We start from the raw sequence: 17,951 nt of genomic DNA, 5'->3' as shown, positions 1-17,951 counted from the left end.
TAGGGTGCCATTTGAGACGTGTCCTTCCTGTATCTGTCTGTTAAGTGGGTCCTACTTCTAGCCTGTAATCAACTAGCTTTAATGACCAGGTGTCAGTGACTTACTGTCTGGCTGCGAGTCAGGAGACACAACACTGATCGTCACGCGGCTAGTGAGACACTGACGCTGGGTTCGGCTCAGGTTGGGTTGGGTCTGGGGAGAGGTGAGGTTTGGTTGGGTCTGGGGAGGGGTCAGGTTTGGTTGGGTCTGGGGAGGGGTCAGGTTTGGTTGGGTCTGGGAGGGGTCAGGTTTGGTTGGGTCTAGGGAGAGGTCAGGTTTGGTTGGGTCTAGGGAGAGGTCAGGTTTGGTTGGGTCTGGGAGGGGTGAGGTTTGGTTGGGTCTGGGAGGGGTCAGGTTTGGTTGGGTCTAGGAAGAGGTCAGGTTTGGTTGGGTCTAGGGAGAGGTCAGGTTTGGTTGGGTCTGGGAGGGGTGAGGTTTGGTTGGGTCTGGGAGGGGTCAGGTTTGGTTGGGTCTAGGGAGAGGTCAGGTTTGGTTGGGTCTGGGAGGGGTGAGGTTTGGTTGGGTATGGGAGAGGTGAGGTTTGGTTGGGTCTGGGAGGGGTTAGGTTTGGTTGGGTGTTGGGAGGGGTCAGGTTTGGTTGGGTGTTGGGAGGGGTCAGGTTTGGTTGGGTGTTGGGAGGGGTCAGGTTTGGTTGGGAGAGGTCAGGTACACATGTTAAAGCAACCTGGACTAGTGTTTTGATAGGCTGTTGGAGCTGTAACACAGTGGATGGTGTTTTGATGGGTCGGTGGCTCTATAGGACAGTGGATGGTGTTTTGATGGGTCGGTGGCTCTATAGGACAGTGGATGGTGTTTTGATGGGTCGGTGGCTCTATAGGACAGTGGATGGTGTTTTGATGGGTCGGTGGCTCTATAGGACAGTGGATGGTGTTTTGATGGGTCGGTGGCTCTATAGGACAGTGGATGGTGTTTTGATGGGTCGGTGGCTCTATAGGACAGTGGATGGTGTTTTGATGGGTCGGTGGCTCTATAGGACAGTGGATGGTGTTTTGATGGGTCGGTGACTATAGGACAGTGGATGGTGTTTTGATGGGTCGGTGGCTCTATAGGACAGTGGATGGTGTTTTGATGGGTCGATGGCTCTATAGGACAGTGGATGATGTTTTGATGGGTTGGTGGCTCTATAGGACAGTGGATGGTGTTTTGATGGGTCGGTGACTATAGGACAGTGGATGGTGTTTTGATGGGTCGGTGGCTCTATAGGACAGTGGATGGTGTTTTGATGGGTCGGTGGCTCTATAGGACAGTGGATGGTGTTTTGATGGGTCGGTGGCTGGACTTTGGGGGCTTGATGATGGTCTCTCTTCTGATGTGTTGATGATGGTCTCTCTGTTCTGGTGTGTTGATGATGGTCTCTCTGTTCTGGTGTGTTGACGATGGTCTCTCTGTTCTGGTGTGTTGACGATGGTCTCCTCTGTTCTGGTGTGTTGACGATGGTCTCTCTGTTCTGGTGTGTTGACGATGGTCTTTCTCTTCTGGTGTGTTGACGATGGTCTTTCTCTTCTGGTGTGTTGACGATGGTCTCCTCTCTGTTCTGGTGTGTTGACGATGGTCTCCTCTCTGTTCTGGTGTGTTGACGATGGTCTCCTCTCTGTTCTGGTGTGTTGACGATGGTCTCCTCTCTGTTCTGGTGTGTTGACAATGGTCTCCTCTCTGTTCTGGTGTGTTGACGATGGTCTCCTCTCTGTTCTGGTGTGTTGACGATGGTCTTTCTCTTCTGGTGTGTTGACGATGGTCTCCTCTCTGTTCTGGTGTGTTGACGATGGTCTCCTCTCTGTTCTGGTGTGTTGACGATGGTCTCCTCTCTGTTCTGGTGTGTTTTTCCAGGACTTCATCCTGGAGCATTACAGTGAAGATGGCTCCAGCTTCGAGGAGGAGATCGCTGACCTGATGGACCTGAGACAGGTACTTTCAGCATCGGTCTCATAGAAATCTACATTGTCAGAGTGAAACTGGGTTCTCTATGGAATCACCCACCACACAGAGAACGGTCTTGTTGTATTTTGACCCTCTTTCCCCACCGTACCCCCAGGCCTGTCGTACCCCCAGTCGCAATGACGCCGGCATCGAGATCCTGGCCAAGTACTTCAGCCACATACCTCTACTGGAGAGCCGCTTCTTCTCCGCTACCCGCCAGATGGGCATCTTCTTTACTTGGTACGTTCCACCTCACTGTCTCCAATGCCCCGTCAATCATGGTCTGACCCAGCCCAGTGGTCCAGGTATCTATAGTAGCTTCACCTGACTGTCTCCAATGCCCCGTCAATCATAGTCTGACCCAGCCAGGGGTCCAGGTATCTATAGTAGCTTCACCGGACTGTCTCCAATGCACTTTTTGCCAGTCCTGTCTGGTCCAGCGACAGTGGGTTTGTGCCCATAGGCAACGTTGTTGCTGGTGAGGACCTGCCTTACAACAGGCCTACAAGCCCTCAGTCCAGCCTCTCTCATCCTATTGCGGACAGTCTGAGCACTGATGGAGGGTTTAAACCCATAGGTGATGTCTGGTGAGGACCTGCCTTACAACAGGCTTACAAGCCCTCAGTCCAGCCTCTCTCAGCCTATTGCGGACAGTCTGAGCACTGATGGAGGGTCTCTCTCCAGGAGTCAACATGTCTGTCTCTCCAGGGGTCATCATGGTGTTATGGTTCCACTAGTGACCTCTCTGTCTGTCTCTCCAGGGGTCAACATGTCTGTCTCTCCAGGGGTCAACATGTCTGTCTCTCCAGGGGTCAACATGTCTGTCTCTCCAGGGGTCAACACGGTGTTATGGTTCCGCTAGTGATCTCTCTGTCTCTCTCCAGGGGTCAGCATGTCTGTTTCTCCAGGGGTCAACACGGTGTTATGGTTCCGCTAGTGACCTCTCTGTCTGTCTCTCTCCCAGGTATGACTCGTTCACAGGTGTTCCAGTGTGCCAGCAGAACGTCTCTCTGGAGAAGGCCAGTATTCTGTTCAACATCGGCGCCCTCTACACCCAGATCGGCACGCGCTGCAACCGCCAGACGGGCGCCGGCCTCCAGGATGCCATCACAGCCTTCCAGAAAGCTGCAGGTGAGGAGACACTAGAACCACAGTCGGCTGTGTCCCACGTGACACCTTATTAACTCTATGTAGGGAATAGGGTCCTGGTTATAGGGAATAGGGCCCTGGTTAAGAGTAGTGCACTATGTAGGGAATAGGGCCCTGGTTAAGAGTAGTGCACTATATAGGGAATAGGGCCCTGGTTAAGAGTAGTGCACTATGTAGGGAATAGGGCCCTGGTTATAGGGAATAGGGCCCTGATTAAGAGTAGTGCCCTATGTAGGGAATAGGGCCCTGGTTAAGAGTAGTGCACTATGTAGGGAATAGCGTGCCATTTTGGACAACACCAGTGGCCATTATGACACAGCTAGACTCTAGTCATTGCCAGTAACACTGGTGGAATATACAGTACACTCAGATTACAAGAGGTTTAGAAGATTTGACTTAGTTTATACATTTTGTACGTTTGTAGGTCCCTTATCCCACAGTTGGTGCCGTGACCAGTTCTCTCCTTGTGTAATCTTTGTTTAACGATAGGAAAACAGCCTGTCAGAGAAAGCCAGTTGAAAAATTTCATTTCATAGTTTTCAAATGTCATGTCAGGAAAAACTCTATGGACCGGCTACTGGTAAAGATGAACCATTTAAGAATCAATCAATCAATCAAATGTATTTATAAAGTCCTTCTTACATCAGCTAATATCTCAAAGTGCTGTACAGAAACCCAGCCTAAAACTCCAAACAGCAAGCAATGCAGGTGTAGAAGCACGGTGGCTAGGAAAAACTCCCTAGAAAGGCAAAAACCTAGGAAGAAACCTAGAGAGGAACCAGGCTATGTGGGGTTGCCAGTCCTCTTCTGGCTTCTCTAGTTTCCCATGCATCATGTCCCACAGTACAGTACTGCCCCTCGGCAGTCAACCCAAACTAGGACAGTACTGCCCCTCGGCAGTCAACCCAAACTAGGACAGTACTGCCCCTCGGCAGTCAACCCAAACTAGGACAGTACTGCCCCTCGGCAGTCAACCCAAACTAGGACAGTACTGCCCCTCGGCAGTCAACCCAAACTAGGACAGTACTGCCCCTCGGCCTAATGTCCAACGTTAGAAACTGTGAGTACTTGTGGTACCGGGAGTATAAAAGGATGATTAGCACATTCTCATGTTGAATTCAGTTTTTATGAATGCAGTTTTGATAATTGTGTGAAAACTGGAGCATGCTTGTTTTGGAGCATATATTTTATCCGGTAGCAACGTTTAGAAATGAGTCCTGAACCACCTGAAGGAGACGTTCACCCCCAGCTATGTCATGAGTCCCTCCATACTCACCTCCCCTACTCTCTCTGTGTCTCCCCCCCCTCCCCCCCCCTGTAGGAGTCCTCCACCACCTGAAGGAGACGTTCACCCACACCCCCAGCTATGACATGAGTCCCTCCATGCTCAGCATGCTCATCAAGATGATGCTGGCCCAAGCTCAGGAGTGTCTGTTTGAGAAGATCGCTCTGTCTGGCATCCGCAATGAGTTCTTCTCTCTTCTCAAGATGGCCCACGAGGCTGCCAAGGTACATGAACAATACTGAGTCCTTTCCCTCAGTCTACAGGCTGCCAAGGTACATGAACAATACTGAGTCCTTTCCCTCAGTCTACAGGCTGCCAAGGTACATGAACAATACTGAGTCCTTTCCCTCAGTCTACAGACTGCCAAGGTACATGAACAATACTGAGTCCTTTCCCACAGTCTACAGGCTGCCAAGGTACATGAACAATACTTAGTCCTTTCCCTCAGTCTACAGGCTGCCAAGGTACATGAACAATACTGAGTCCTTTCCCTCAGTCTACAGGCTGCCAAGGTACATGAACAATACTGAGTCATTTCCCTCAGTCTACAGGCTGCCAAGGTACATGAACAATACTGAGTCCTTTCCCTCAGTCTACAGGCTGCCAAGGTACATGAACAATACTGAGTCCGTTCCCTCAGTCTACAGGCTGCCAAGGTACATGAACAATACTGAGTCATTTCCCTCAGTCTACAGGCTGCCAAGGTACATGAACAATACTGAGTCATTTCCCTCAGTCTACAGGCTGCCAAGGTTCATGAACAATACTGAGTCCTTTCCCTCAGTCTACAGGCTGCCAAGGTACATGAACAATACTGAGTCCTTTCCCACAGTCTACAGGCTGCCAAGGTACATGAACAATACTGAGTCCTTTCCCACAGTCTACAGGCTGCCAAGGTACATGAACAATACTGAGTCCTTTCCCTCAGTCTACAGGCTGCCAAGGTACATGAACAATACTGAGTCCTTTCCACAGTCTACAGGCTGCCAAGGTACATGAACAATACTGAGTCCTTTCCCTTAGTCTACAGGCTGCCAAGTTACATGAACAATACTGAGTCCTTTCCCACAATCTACAGGCTGCCAAGGTACATGAACAATACAATACTGAGTCCTTTCCCACAGTCTACAGGCTGCCAAGGTACATGAACAATACTGAGTCCTTTCCCTCAGTCTACAGGCTGCCATGGTACATGAACAATGCTGAGTCCTTTCCCTCAGTCTACAGGCTGCCAAGGTACATGAACAATACTGAGTCCTTTCCCACAGTCTACAGGCTGCCAAGGTACATGAACAATACGCTGAGTCCTTTCCCTCAGTCTACAAGCTGCCAAGGTACATGAACAATACTGAGTCCTTTCCCTCAGTCTACAGGCTGCCAAGGTACATGAACAATACAATACTGAGTCCTTTCCCTCAGTCTACAGGCTGCCAAGGTACATGAACAATACTGAGTCCTTTCCCTCAGTCTACAGGCTGCCAAGGTACATGAACAATACTGAGTCCTTTCCTTAGTCTACAGGCTGCCAAGGTACATGAACAATACTGAGTCCTTTCCCTCAGTCTACAGGCTGCCAAGTTACATGAACAATACTGAGTCCTTTCCCACAGTCTACAGGCTGCCAAGGTACATGAACAATACAATACTGAGTCCTTTCCCACAGTCTACAGGCTGCCAAGGTACATGAACAATACTGAGTCCTTTCCCTCAGTCTACAGGCTGCCATGGTACATGAACAATGCTGAGTCCTTTCCCTCAGTCTACAGGCTGCCAAGGTACATGAACAATACTGAGTCCTTTCCCACAGTCTACAGGCTGCCAAGGTACATGAACAATACGCTGAGTCCTTTCCCTCAGTCTACAAGCTGCCAAGGTACATGAACAATACTGAGTCCTTTCCCTCAGTCTACAGGCTGCCAAGGTACATGAACAATACAATACTGAGTCCTTTCCCTCAGTCTACAGGCTGCCAAGGTACATGAACAATACTGAGTCCTTTCCCTCAGTCTACAGGCTGCCAAGGTACATGAACAATACAATACTGAGTCCTTTCCCTCAGTCTACAGGCTGCCAAGGTACATGAACAATACAATACTGAGTCCTTCCCCTCAGTCTACAGGCTGATACAGACTGATTGATCTTGGTTAAATCAGGTATGTAGTTCCACTGTTATCGATGGATGGATTTGTCTGTTGATGTTCAATGGGCAACGTTCACCACATCTGCTTTGCCCAAACGGGGTTAATCTGAGAGTTTCACCTGAACGCTAAACGCTTTGACCTAATGGGGTTCATCTGAGAGAGTTTCACCTCAACGCTAAACGCTTTGCCCTAATGGGGTTATTCTGAGAGAGTTTTACCTGAATGCTAAACGCTTTGCCCAAACGGGGTTATTCTGAGAGAGTTTCACCTCAACGCTAAAAGGGGTTCCATCATCTAAGACGATATGGCATCACACTGTCACATCCCGTTGAGGTGTGTCTGACTAAAGAGCCGTGGCACCCTATTCCCTATTTAGTGCCCTAAGCCTCTGGTCTAAAGTAGTGCACTATATAGGGAATAGGGTGCCATAGGGCTCTGGTCTAAAGTAGTGCACTATATAGGGAATAGGGTGCCATAGGGCTCTGGTCTAAAGTAGTGCATTATATAGGGAATAAGGTGCCATAGGGCTCTGGTCTAAAGTAGTGCACTATATTGGGAATAGGGTGCCATAGGGCTCTGGTCAACAGTAGTGCACTACATATAGGGAATAGGGTGCCATTTGCGATGTGTACTCTAACAGAACATCTCTGTCCTCTCAGGTAGGATGTGTACTCTAACAGAACATCTCTGTGTCCCCGTCTCAGGTAGGAGACACCTATGACCAGGTTCACCAGTCCATGAGCCAGACTCCCATCAAGGACAACGTCCCGTTCTTCTGGTCCACCATGGCTCAGGTCAAGACCCACCACTACCGTTCACTGGCACACTACTTCCTGGCTACTGCGCTATTGGACCACCAGCGTAAGTCAAGCAGCCAATCATATCCCTTCTATGCACGATCCAGAGGGAGAAAGGGAGATGTGTAAATGTCTGTTAGTTCCTAGATGAGTTTCCTGGAACAGACTGGTTCTGTTAGTTCCTAGATGAGTTTCCTGGAACAGACTGGTTCTGTTAGTTACTAGATGAGTTTCCTGGAACAGACTGGTTCTGTTAGTTCCTAGATGAGTTTCCAGGAACAGACTGGAACAGACTGGTTCTGTTAGTTACTAGATTAGTTTCCTGGAACAGACTGGTTCTGTTAGTTCCTAGATGAGTTTCCTGGAACAGACTGGTTCTGTTAGTTCCTAGATGAGTTTCCTTGAACAGACTGGTTCTGTTAGTTCCTAGATGAGTTTCCTGGAACAGACTGGTTCTGTTAGTTCCTAGATGAGTTTCCTGGAACAGACTGGAGCAGACTGGTTCTGTTAGTTCCTAGATGAGTTTCCTGGAACAGACTGGTTCTGTTAGTTCCTAGATGAGTTTCCTGGAGCAGACTGGTTCTGTTAGTTCCTAGATGAGTTTCCTTGAACAGACTGGTTATGTTAGTTCCTAGATGAGTTTCCTGGAACAGACTGGTTCTGTTAGTTCCTAGATGAGTTTCCTGGACCAGACTGGTTCTGTTAGTTCCTAGATGAGTTTCCTGGACCAGACTGGTTCTGTTAGTTCCTAGATGAGTTTCCTGGAACAGACTGGAGCAGACTGGTTCTGTTAGTTCCTAGATGAGTTTCCTGGAACAGACTGGAACAGACTGGTTCCGTTAGTTCCTAGATGAGTTTCCTGGACCAGACTGGTTCTGTTAGTTCCTAGATGAGTTTCCTGGACCAGACTGGTTCTGTTAGTTCCTAGATGAGTTTCCTGGAACAGACTGGTTCTGTTAGTTCCTAGATGAGTTTCCTGGACCTTACAGGAACAGACTTGTTCATTCACCTCTTTCTCAGAGTACTGAGACCTTTAGTTTAAAAAAGAGGACAGAGAGACAGAACAGCTCAGAGTACTGAGACCTTTAGTTTTATAAAGAGGACAGAGAGACAGAACAGCCCAGAGTACTGAGACCTTTAGTTTTATGAAGAGGACAGAGTAGTGTAGAGTGAATCTGTACCAACCTGGCCAGTTATAAATATTTATGTAACATGTCTTTGTGTTGTTCAAACCAAACTGTCTCACAGTCCCAGACTGGATCTGTCTTCTGCCGACACTGTCTTTCTGCCAACACTGTCCTCTGCCAACAGCCAAGGCTACATCCCTACAATCCTGTCTCTGTGTTGCCATGTCCCTAATCCCTGTCTCTGTGTTGCCATGTCCCTAATCCCTGTCTCTGTGTTGCCATGTCCCTAATCCCCGTCTCTGTGTTGCCATGTCCCTAATCCCTGTCTCTGTGTTCAAATCAAATCAAATCCAATTTTATTTGTCACATACACATGGTTAGCAGATGTTAATGCGAGTGTAGCGAAATGCTTGTGCTTCTAGTTCCGACAATGCAGTAATAACGAACAAGTAATCTAACTAACAATTCCAAAAAACTACTGTCTTATACACAGTGTAAGGGGATAAAGAATATGTACATAAGGATATATGAATGAGTGATGGTACAGAGCAGCATAGGCAAGATACAGTAGATGATATCGAGTACAGTATATACATATGAGATGAGTATGTAAACCAAGTGGCGTAGTTAAAGTGGCTAGTGATACATGTATTACATAAGGATGCAGTCGATGATATAGAGTACAGTATCTACGTATGCATATGAGATGAATAATGTAGGGTAAGTAACATTATATAAGGTAGCATTGTTTAAAGTGGCTAGTGATATATTTACATCATTTCCCATCAATTCCCATGATTAAAGTGGCTGGAGTAGAGTCAGTGTCATTGACAGTGTGTTGGCAGTAGCCACTCAATGTTAGTGGTGGCTGTTTAACAGTCTGATGGCCTTGAGATAGAAGCTGTTTTTCAGTCTCTCGGTCCCAGCTTTGATGCACCTGTACTGACCTCGCCTTCTGGATGACAGCGGGGTGAACAGACAGTGGCTCAGGTGGTTGATGTCCTTGATGATCTTTATAGCCTTCCTGTAGCATCGGGTGGTGTAGCTGTCCTGGAGGGCAGGTAGTTTGCCCCCGGTGATGCGTTGTGCAGACCTCACTACCCTCTGGAGAGCCTTACGGTTGAGGGCGGTGCAGTTGCCATACCAGGCGGTGATACAGCCCGCCAGGATGCTCTCGATTGTGCATCTGTAGAAGTTTGTGAGTGCTTTTGGTGACAAGCCGAATTTCTTCAGCCTCCTGAGGTTGAAGAGGCGCTGCTGCGCCTTCCTCACGATGCTGTCTGTGTGAGTGGACCAATTCAGTTTGTCTGATGTGTATGCCGAGGAACTTAAAACTTGCTACCCTCTCCAATGCTGTTCCATCGATGTGGATGGGGGGGTGTTCCCTCTGCTGTTTCCTGAAGTCCACAATCATCTCCTTAGTTTTGTTGACGTTGAGTGTGAGGTTATTTTCCTGACACCACACTCCGAGGGCCCTCACCTCCTCCCTGTAGGCCGTCTCGTCGTTGTTGGTAATCAAGCCTACCACTGTTGTGTCGTCCGCAAACTTGATGATTGAGTTGGAGGCGTGCGTGGCCACGCAGTCGTGGGTGAACAGGGAGTACAGGAGAGGGCTCAGAACGCACCCTTGTGGGGCCCCAGTGTTGAGGATCAGCGGGGAGGAGATGTTGTTGCCTACCCTCACCACCTGGGGGCGGCCCGTCAGGAAGTCCAGTACCCAGTTGCACAGGGCGGGGTCGAGACCCAGTGTCTCGAGCTTGATGACGAGCTTGGAGGGTACTATGGTGTTGAATGCCGAGCTGTAGTCGATGAACAGCATTCTCACATAGGTATTCCTCTTGTCCAGATGGGTTAGGGCAGTGTGCAGTGTGGTTGAGATTACATCGTCTGTGGACCTATTTGGGCGGTAAGCAAATTGGAGTGGGTCTAGGGTGTCAGGTAGGGTGGAGGTGATATGGTCCTTGACTAGTCTCTCAAAGCACTTCATGATGACGGATGTGAGTGCTACGGGGCGGTAATCGTTTAGCTCAGTTACCTTAGCTTTCTTGGGAACAGGAACAATGGTGGCCCTCTTGAAGCATGTGGGAACAGCAGACTGGTATAGGGATTGATTGAATATGTCCGTAAACACACCGGCCAGCTGGTCTGCCCATGCTCTGAGGGCGCGGCTGGGGATGCCGTCTGGGCCTGCAGCCTTGCGAGGGTTAACACGTTTAAATGTCTTACTCACTTCGGCTGCAGTGAAGGAGAGACCGCATGTTTTCGTTGCAGGCCGTGTCAGTGGCACTGTATTGTCCTCAAAGCGGGCAAAAAAGTTATTTAGTCTGCCTGGGAGCAAGACATCCTGGTCCGTGACTGGGCTGGGTTTCTTCCTGTAGTCCGTGATTGACTGTAGACCCTGCCACATGCCTCTTGTGTCTGAGCCGTTGAATTGAGATTCTACTTTGTCTCTGTACTGGCGCTTAGCTTGTTTGATAGCCTTGCGGAGGGAATAGCTGCACTGTTTGTATTCAGTCATGTTACCAGACACCTTGCCCTGATTAAAAGCAGTGGTTCGCGCCTTCAGTTTCACACGAATGCTGCCATCAATCCACGGTTTCTGGTTAGGGAATGTTTTAATCGTTGCTATGGGAACAACATCTTCAACGCACGTTCTAATGAACTCGCACCCCCCGAATCAGCGTATTCGTCAATGTTGTTGTCTGACGCAATACGAAACATCTCCCAGTCCACGTGATGGAAGCAGTCTTGGAGTGTGGAGTCAGCTTGGTCAGACCAGCGTTGGACAGACCTCAGCGTGGGAGCTTCTTGTTTTAGTTTCTGTCTGTAGGCAGGGATCAACAAAATGGAGTCGTGGTCAGCTTTTCCGAAAGGGGGGTGGGGCAGGGCCTTATATGTTGCCGTGTCCCTAATCCCTGTCTGTTGCCGTGTCCTAGTCTCTGTGTTGCCGTGTCCTAGTCTCTGTGTTGCCGTGTCCTAGTCTCTGTGTTGCCGTGTCCTAGTCTCTGTGTTGCCGTGTCCTAGTCTCTGTGTTGCCGTGTCCTAGTCTCTGTGTTGCCGTGTCCTAGTCTCTGTGTTGCCGTGTCCTAGTCTCTGTGTTGCCGTGTCCTAGTCTCTGTGTTGCCGTGTCCTAGTCTCTGTGTGTCCCTGATCCCCGTCTCTGTGTTGCCATGTCTAATCCCCGTCTCCTGTCTCTGTGTTGCAGTGTCCCTGATCCCCGTCTCTGTGTTTCCGTGTCCCTAATCCCTGTCTCTGTGTTGCCATGTCTAATCCCTGTCTCCTGTCTCTGTGTTGCCATGTCCCTGATCCCTGTCTCTGTGTTGCCATGTCCCTAATCCCTGTCTCTGTGTTGCCATGTCCCTAATCCCTGTCTCTGTGTTGCCATGTCCCTAATCCCCGTCTCTGTGTTGCCATGTCCCTAATCCCCGTCTCTGTGTTGCCATGTCTAATCCCTGTCTCCTGTCTCTGTGTTGCCATGTCCCTGATCCCTGTCTCTGTGTTGCCATGTCCCTAATCCCTGTCTCTGTGTTGCCATGTCCCTAATCCCTGTCTCTGTGTTGCCATGTCCCTAATCCCCGTCTCTGTGTTGCCATGTCCCTAATCCCCGTCTCTGTGTTGCCGTGTCCCTAATCCCTGTCTCTGTGTTGCCATGTCCCTAATCCCTGTCTCTGTGTTGCCATGTCCCTAATCCCTGTCTCTGTGTTGCCATGTCCCTAATCCCTGTCTCTGTGTTGCCATGTCCTTAATCCCCGTCTCCTGTCTCTGTGTTGCCGTGTCCCTAATCCCTGTCTCCTGTCTCTGTGTTGCCGTGTGTCCCTAATCCCTGCCTCTGTGTTGACGTGTCCCTAATCCCTGTCTCCTGTCTCTGTGTTGACGTGTCCCTAATCCCTGTCTCTGTGTTGCCATGTCCCTAATCCATGTCTCTGTGTTGCCATGTCCCTCATCCCTGTCTCATGTCTCTGTGTTGCCATTTCTAATCCCTGTCTCCTGTCTCTGTGTTTTCCAGTGAGGCCCAGTGATGACGAGGACCAACAGGAGAAGGCTCTGTCCCAGGCGTATGATGCCATGCCAGATGGCCGCTCCCCACTCGACATCCTCAGGAAGATAGAGGAGAGACGACAAATCGGTAAGGCTCCAAACCCAATGCCGTGTTTAAACAAGTCCTTTATGTGGTTTAGGTCTAGATACAGTCATTATATAGTCCCTGACTGTCTGGACTCTACACACTGTCATTTATATAGTCCCTGACTGTCTGGACTCTACACACTGACTGTCATTTATATAGTCCTTGACTGTCTGGACTCAACACCCTGTCATTTATATAGTCCCTGACTGTCTGAACTCTACACACTGACTGTCATTTATATAGTCCCTGACTGTCTGGACTCTACACACTGTCATTTATATAGTCCTTGACTGTCTGGACTCTACACACTGACTGTCATTTATATAGTCCTGACTGTCTGGACTCTACACACTGACTGTCATTTATATAGTCCCTGACTGTCTGGACTCTACACACTGACTGTCATTTATAAAGTCCCTGACTGTCTGGACTCTACACACTGACTGTCATTTATATAGTCCCTGACTGTCTGGACTCTACACACTGACTGTCATTTATATAGTCCTGACTGTCTGGACTCTACACACTGACTGTCATTTATATAGTCCCTGACTGTCTGGACTCTACACACTGACTGTCATTTATATAGTCCCTGACTGTCTGGACTCTACACACTGACTGTCATTTATATAGTCCCTGACTGTCTGGACTCTACACACTGACTGTCATTTATATAGTCCCTGACTGTCTGGACTCTACACACTGTCATTTATATAGTCCTTGACTGTCTGGACTCTACACACATGACTGTCATTTATATAGTCCCTGACTGTCTGGACTCTACACACTGTCATTTATATAGTCCCTGACTGTCTGGACTCTACACACTGTCATTTATATAGTCCCTGACTGTCTGGACTCTACACACATGACTGTCATTTATATAGTACCTGACTGTCTGGACTCTACACACATGACTGTCATTTATATAGTCCCTGACTGTCTGGACTCTACACACTGACTGTCATTTATATAGTCCCTGACTGTCTGGACTCTACACACTGACTGTCATTTATATAGTCCTGACTGTCTGAACTCTACACACTGACTGTCATTTATATAGTCCCTGACTGTCTGGACTCTACACACTGACTGTCATTTATAAAGTCCCTGACTGTCTGGACTCTACACACTGTCATTTATATAGTCCCTGACTGTCTGGACTCTACACACTGTCATTTATATAGTCCCTGACTGTCTGGACTCTACACACTGTCATTTATATAGTCCCTGACTGTCTGGACTCAACACACATGACTGTCATTTATATAGTCCCTGACTGTCTGGACTCTACACACGGACTGTCATTTATATAGTCCTGACTGTCTGAACTCTACACACTGACTGTCATTTATATAGTCCCTGACTGTCTGGACTCTACACACTGACTGTCATTTATAAAGTCCCTGACTGTCTGGACTCTACACACTGCCATTTATATAGTCCCTGACTGTCTGGACTCTACACACTGTCATTTATATAGTCCCTGACTGTCTGGACTCTACACACTGACTGTCATTTATATAGTCCTGACTGTCTGGACTCAACACCCTGTCATTTATATAGCCCCTGACTGTCTGGACTCTACACACTGACTGTCATTTATATAGTCCCTGACTGTCTGGACTCTACACACTGTCATTTATATAGTCCTTGACTGTCTGGACTCTACACACATGACTGTCATTTATATAGTCCCTGACTGTCTGGACTCTACACACTGTCATTTATATAGTCCCTGACTGTCTGGACTCTACACACTGTCATTTATATAGTCCCTGACTGTCTGGACTCTACACACTGTCATTTATATAGTCCCTGACTGTCTGGACTCTACACACTGACTGTCATTTATATAGTCCTGACTGTCTGAACTCTACACACTGACTGTCATTTATATAGTCCCTGACTGTCTGGACTCTACACACTGACTGTCATTTATAAAGTCCCTGACTGTCTGGACTCTACACACTGTCATTTATATAGTCCCTGACTGTCTGGACTCTACACACTGTCATTTATATAGTCCCTGACTGTCTGGACTCTACACACTGACTGTCATTTATATAGTCCTGACTGTCTGGACTCGACACACTGACTGTCATTTATATAGTCCCTGACTGTCTGGACTCTACACCCTGTTATCACCTGGTACCCCTTGTGTATATAGCCATGTTATCACCTGGTACCCCGTGTGTATAGCCCCGTTATCACCTGGTCCCCGTGTGTATATAGCCATGTTATCAACTGGTACCCCGTGTGTATATAGCCATGTTATCACCTGGTACCCCGTGTGTATATAGCCATGTTATCACCTGGTACCCCGTGTGTATAGCCCCGTTATCACCTGGTACCCCGTGTGTATAGCCCCGTTATCACCTGGTACCCCGTGTGTATAGCCCCGTTATCACCTGGTACCCCGTGTGTATATAGCCATGTTATCACATGGTGCCCTGTGTGTATATAGCCATGTTATCACCTGGTACCCCGTGTGTATATAGCCATGTTATCACCTGGTACCCCGTGTGTATATAGCCATGTTATCACCTGGTACCCGGTGTGTATATAGCCATATTATCACCTGGTACCCGGTGTGTATATAGCCATGTTATCACCTGGTACCCTGTGTGTATATAGCCATGTTATCCCCTGGTACCCGGTGTGTGTATATAGCCATGTTATCACCTGGTACCCGGTGTGTGTATATAGCCATGTTATCACCTGGTACCCCTCCACCTCCCTCCCCTCCTCTCCTCCACCTCCCCGTTAATTCCTCCTCCCTCCTCCACCTCCCTACTCCTTCCCCAGGTAAGGCCCACCTGCGGCGGGCTGTGATAGGTCATGAGGAGGGTCTGAGGATCCATAGTCTGTGTCGTCACCTCAGGAAGCTGGATGTGCTCCAGGCCATCCTCCAGGCCAGTCACAACCGTTCCCTGGCCAAGTTCAATGACAACAACCGAGAGGACGAGTTCACAGACTACCTGGAGGCTCCAGACATCATCTGTGAGTCAATCAATCAATCAATTGTATTTGTGAAGCACCAGACATCGTCTGTAAGTGAACCTCTTATTGGGAACTCAACCAACCAACCAATCAATCAATCAATCAACCAACCACTCAATCAACAAATCAATCAACCAACCAATCAACCACTCAATCAACCTCATTTAAAAACCTTTTTACATGGTCATCAGCTCTGGCTCCACATCACTGTTGATTCAAGACAACTGACTGTCATTAGAGAGACCGAGGGAGTCTGACTGTTGGACCTCATGTCATTGGAGAGACCGAGGGGTCTGACTGTCAAATAAATGTACCTCATGTCATTGGTGAGACAGAGGGGTCTGACTGTCAAATAAATGTACCTCATGTCATTGGTGAGACAGAGGGGTCTGACTGTCAAATGTACCTCATATCATTGGAGAGACAGAGGGGGTCTGTCTGTTGGACCTCATGTCATTGGAGAGACCGAGGGGGTCTGACTGTTGGACCTCATGTCATTGGAGAGACCGAGGGGGTCTGGCTGTTGGACCTCATGTCATTGGAGAGACAGAGGGGGTCTGACTGTTGGACCTCATGTCATTGGAGAGACAGAGGGGGTGTGACTGTTGGACCTCATTACAATGGGTCTGTTCCATCGGTGGTGTGGATTGTAAGACTAGACATACAATGTAACTTCCTGGTTGGTTCTCATGTGAAACAACCTAATAACCTTTTAAACAGCTGTTTAGTAGGTCCAGGATGTTGTGATACTGTAATGTTTACAGTGTGGCCATGCGCTCCCTGTCGTGCTGAACCCCAGAGGACGTTGGCAGGTTGTGTTGTTGTGGTAATAAACAGACCTGTTTTCCCTCCTCAGCTAAAACGGAGCACAAGGCAGAGATGGAAACGCCCATGTCCACAAAGGTGAAAGTCACAGACTTTTTCCGGAGGCTGGTATGTGGGCTTACTAATTTCTTTTAACATTTCAGGGCTGCTGTTCCAGACACAGATTGTTAAAGCCTAGTCCTGGACTATGAAGCTTGGTGAATAGAGAATCACCAGTAACTCTTAAAACTCCTCTTATAGTCTGGGACTAAGATTAATCTGTGTCTGGGAAACCGTCCCGTCGTGTAAAATATCTACGGTCTATTCAGAAATTGGCATCACAAAGCTCTGGATTTGTGTGTTGTTGTTTTAAACAGTTAAATTCAGTTAAACTTTCTTTGAACACCCAGATGGTGTGGTGCTGTTTTCTGAATCCGCCCCAACAGAACCACTATGGCAGTACTAACATTAACCCTGGAGACAGTGACCCAACAGAACCACTATGTCAGTACTAACATTAACCCTGGAGACAGTGACTCAACAGAACCACTATGGTAGTACTAACATTAACCCTGGAGACAGTGACCCAACAGAACCACTATGGCAGTACTAACATTAACCCTGGAGACAGTGACCCAACAGAACCACTATGGCAGTACTAACATTAACCCTGGAGACAGTGACCCAACAGAACCACTATGGCAGTACTAACATTAACCCTGGAGACAGTGACCCAACAGAACCACTATGGCAGTACTAACATTAACCCTGGAGACAGTGACCCAACAGAACCACTATGGCAGTACTAACATTAACCCTGGAGACAGTGACCCAACAGAACCACTATGGCAGTACTAACATTAACCCTGGAGACAGTGACCCAACAGAACCACTATGGCAGTACTAACATTAACCCTGGAGACAGTGACCCAACAGAACCACTATGGCAGTACTAACATTAACCCTGGAGACAGTGACCCAACAGAACCACTATGGCAGTACTAACATTAACCCTGGAGACAGTGACCCAACAGAACCACTATGGCAGTACTAACATTAACCCTGGAGACAGTGACCCAACAGAACCACTATGGCAGTACTAACATTAACCCTGGAGACAGTGACCCAACAGAACCACTATGGCAGTACTAACATTAACCCTGGAGACAGTGATCCAACAGAACCACTATGGCAGTACTAACATTAACCCTGGAGACAGTGATCCAACAGAACCACTATGGCAGTACTAACATTAACCCTGGAGACAGTGACCCAACAGAACCACTATGGCAGTACTAACATTAACCCTGGAGACAGTGATCCAACAGAACCACTATGGCAGTACTAACATTAACCCTGGAGACAGTGACCCAACAGAACCACTATGGCAGTACTAACATTAACCCTGGAGACAGTGATCCAACAGAACCACTGGCAGTACTAACATTAACCCTGGAGACAGTGATCCAACAGAACCACTATGGCAGTACTAACATTAACCCATGGTGTCCCAAACGCACCCTCATCTATTCCCTACATAGT

General features: G+C 48.2%; 1 protein-coding gene across 2 annotated transcripts in view; it reads left to right on the top strand.

Annotated features, from left to right (window-relative positions):
* Nucleotides 1-17,951, top strand: part of LOC116363055 (rhophilin-2-like) — an 80,887-nt gene that overhangs the window by 52,284 nt on the left and 10,652 nt on the right. The window contains exons 5-12 of one of the 2 annotated variants that reach the window (XM_031816974.1): nt 1,888-1,965; nt 2,093-2,217; nt 2,942-3,108; nt 4,448-4,635; nt 7,257-7,413; nt 12,483-12,602; nt 15,411-15,605; nt 16,462-16,538. In XM_031816974.1, coding sequence (XP_031672834.1) covers nt 1,888-1,965; nt 2,093-2,217; nt 2,942-3,108; nt 4,448-4,635; nt 7,257-7,413; nt 12,483-12,602; nt 15,411-15,605; nt 16,462-16,538 — 1,107 coding nt within the window. The remainder of the gene's footprint in view (nt 1-1,887; nt 1,966-2,092; nt 2,218-2,941; nt 3,109-4,447; nt 4,636-7,256; nt 7,414-12,482; nt 12,603-15,410; nt 15,606-16,461; nt 16,539-17,951) is intronic. The other variant, XM_031816975.1, reaches the window with a different exon arrangement.

Source organism: Oncorhynchus kisutch, unplaced genomic scaffold (genome assembly GCF_002021735.2).
Source record: "Oncorhynchus kisutch isolate 150728-3 unplaced genomic scaffold, Okis_V2 scaffold907, whole genome shotgun sequence".
Taxonomy (NCBI): domain Eukaryota; kingdom Metazoa; phylum Chordata; class Actinopteri; order Salmoniformes; family Salmonidae; genus Oncorhynchus; species Oncorhynchus kisutch.
Note: the sequence above shows the minus strand (reverse complement) of the source record. Positions and strands in the feature narration are given on the sequence as shown.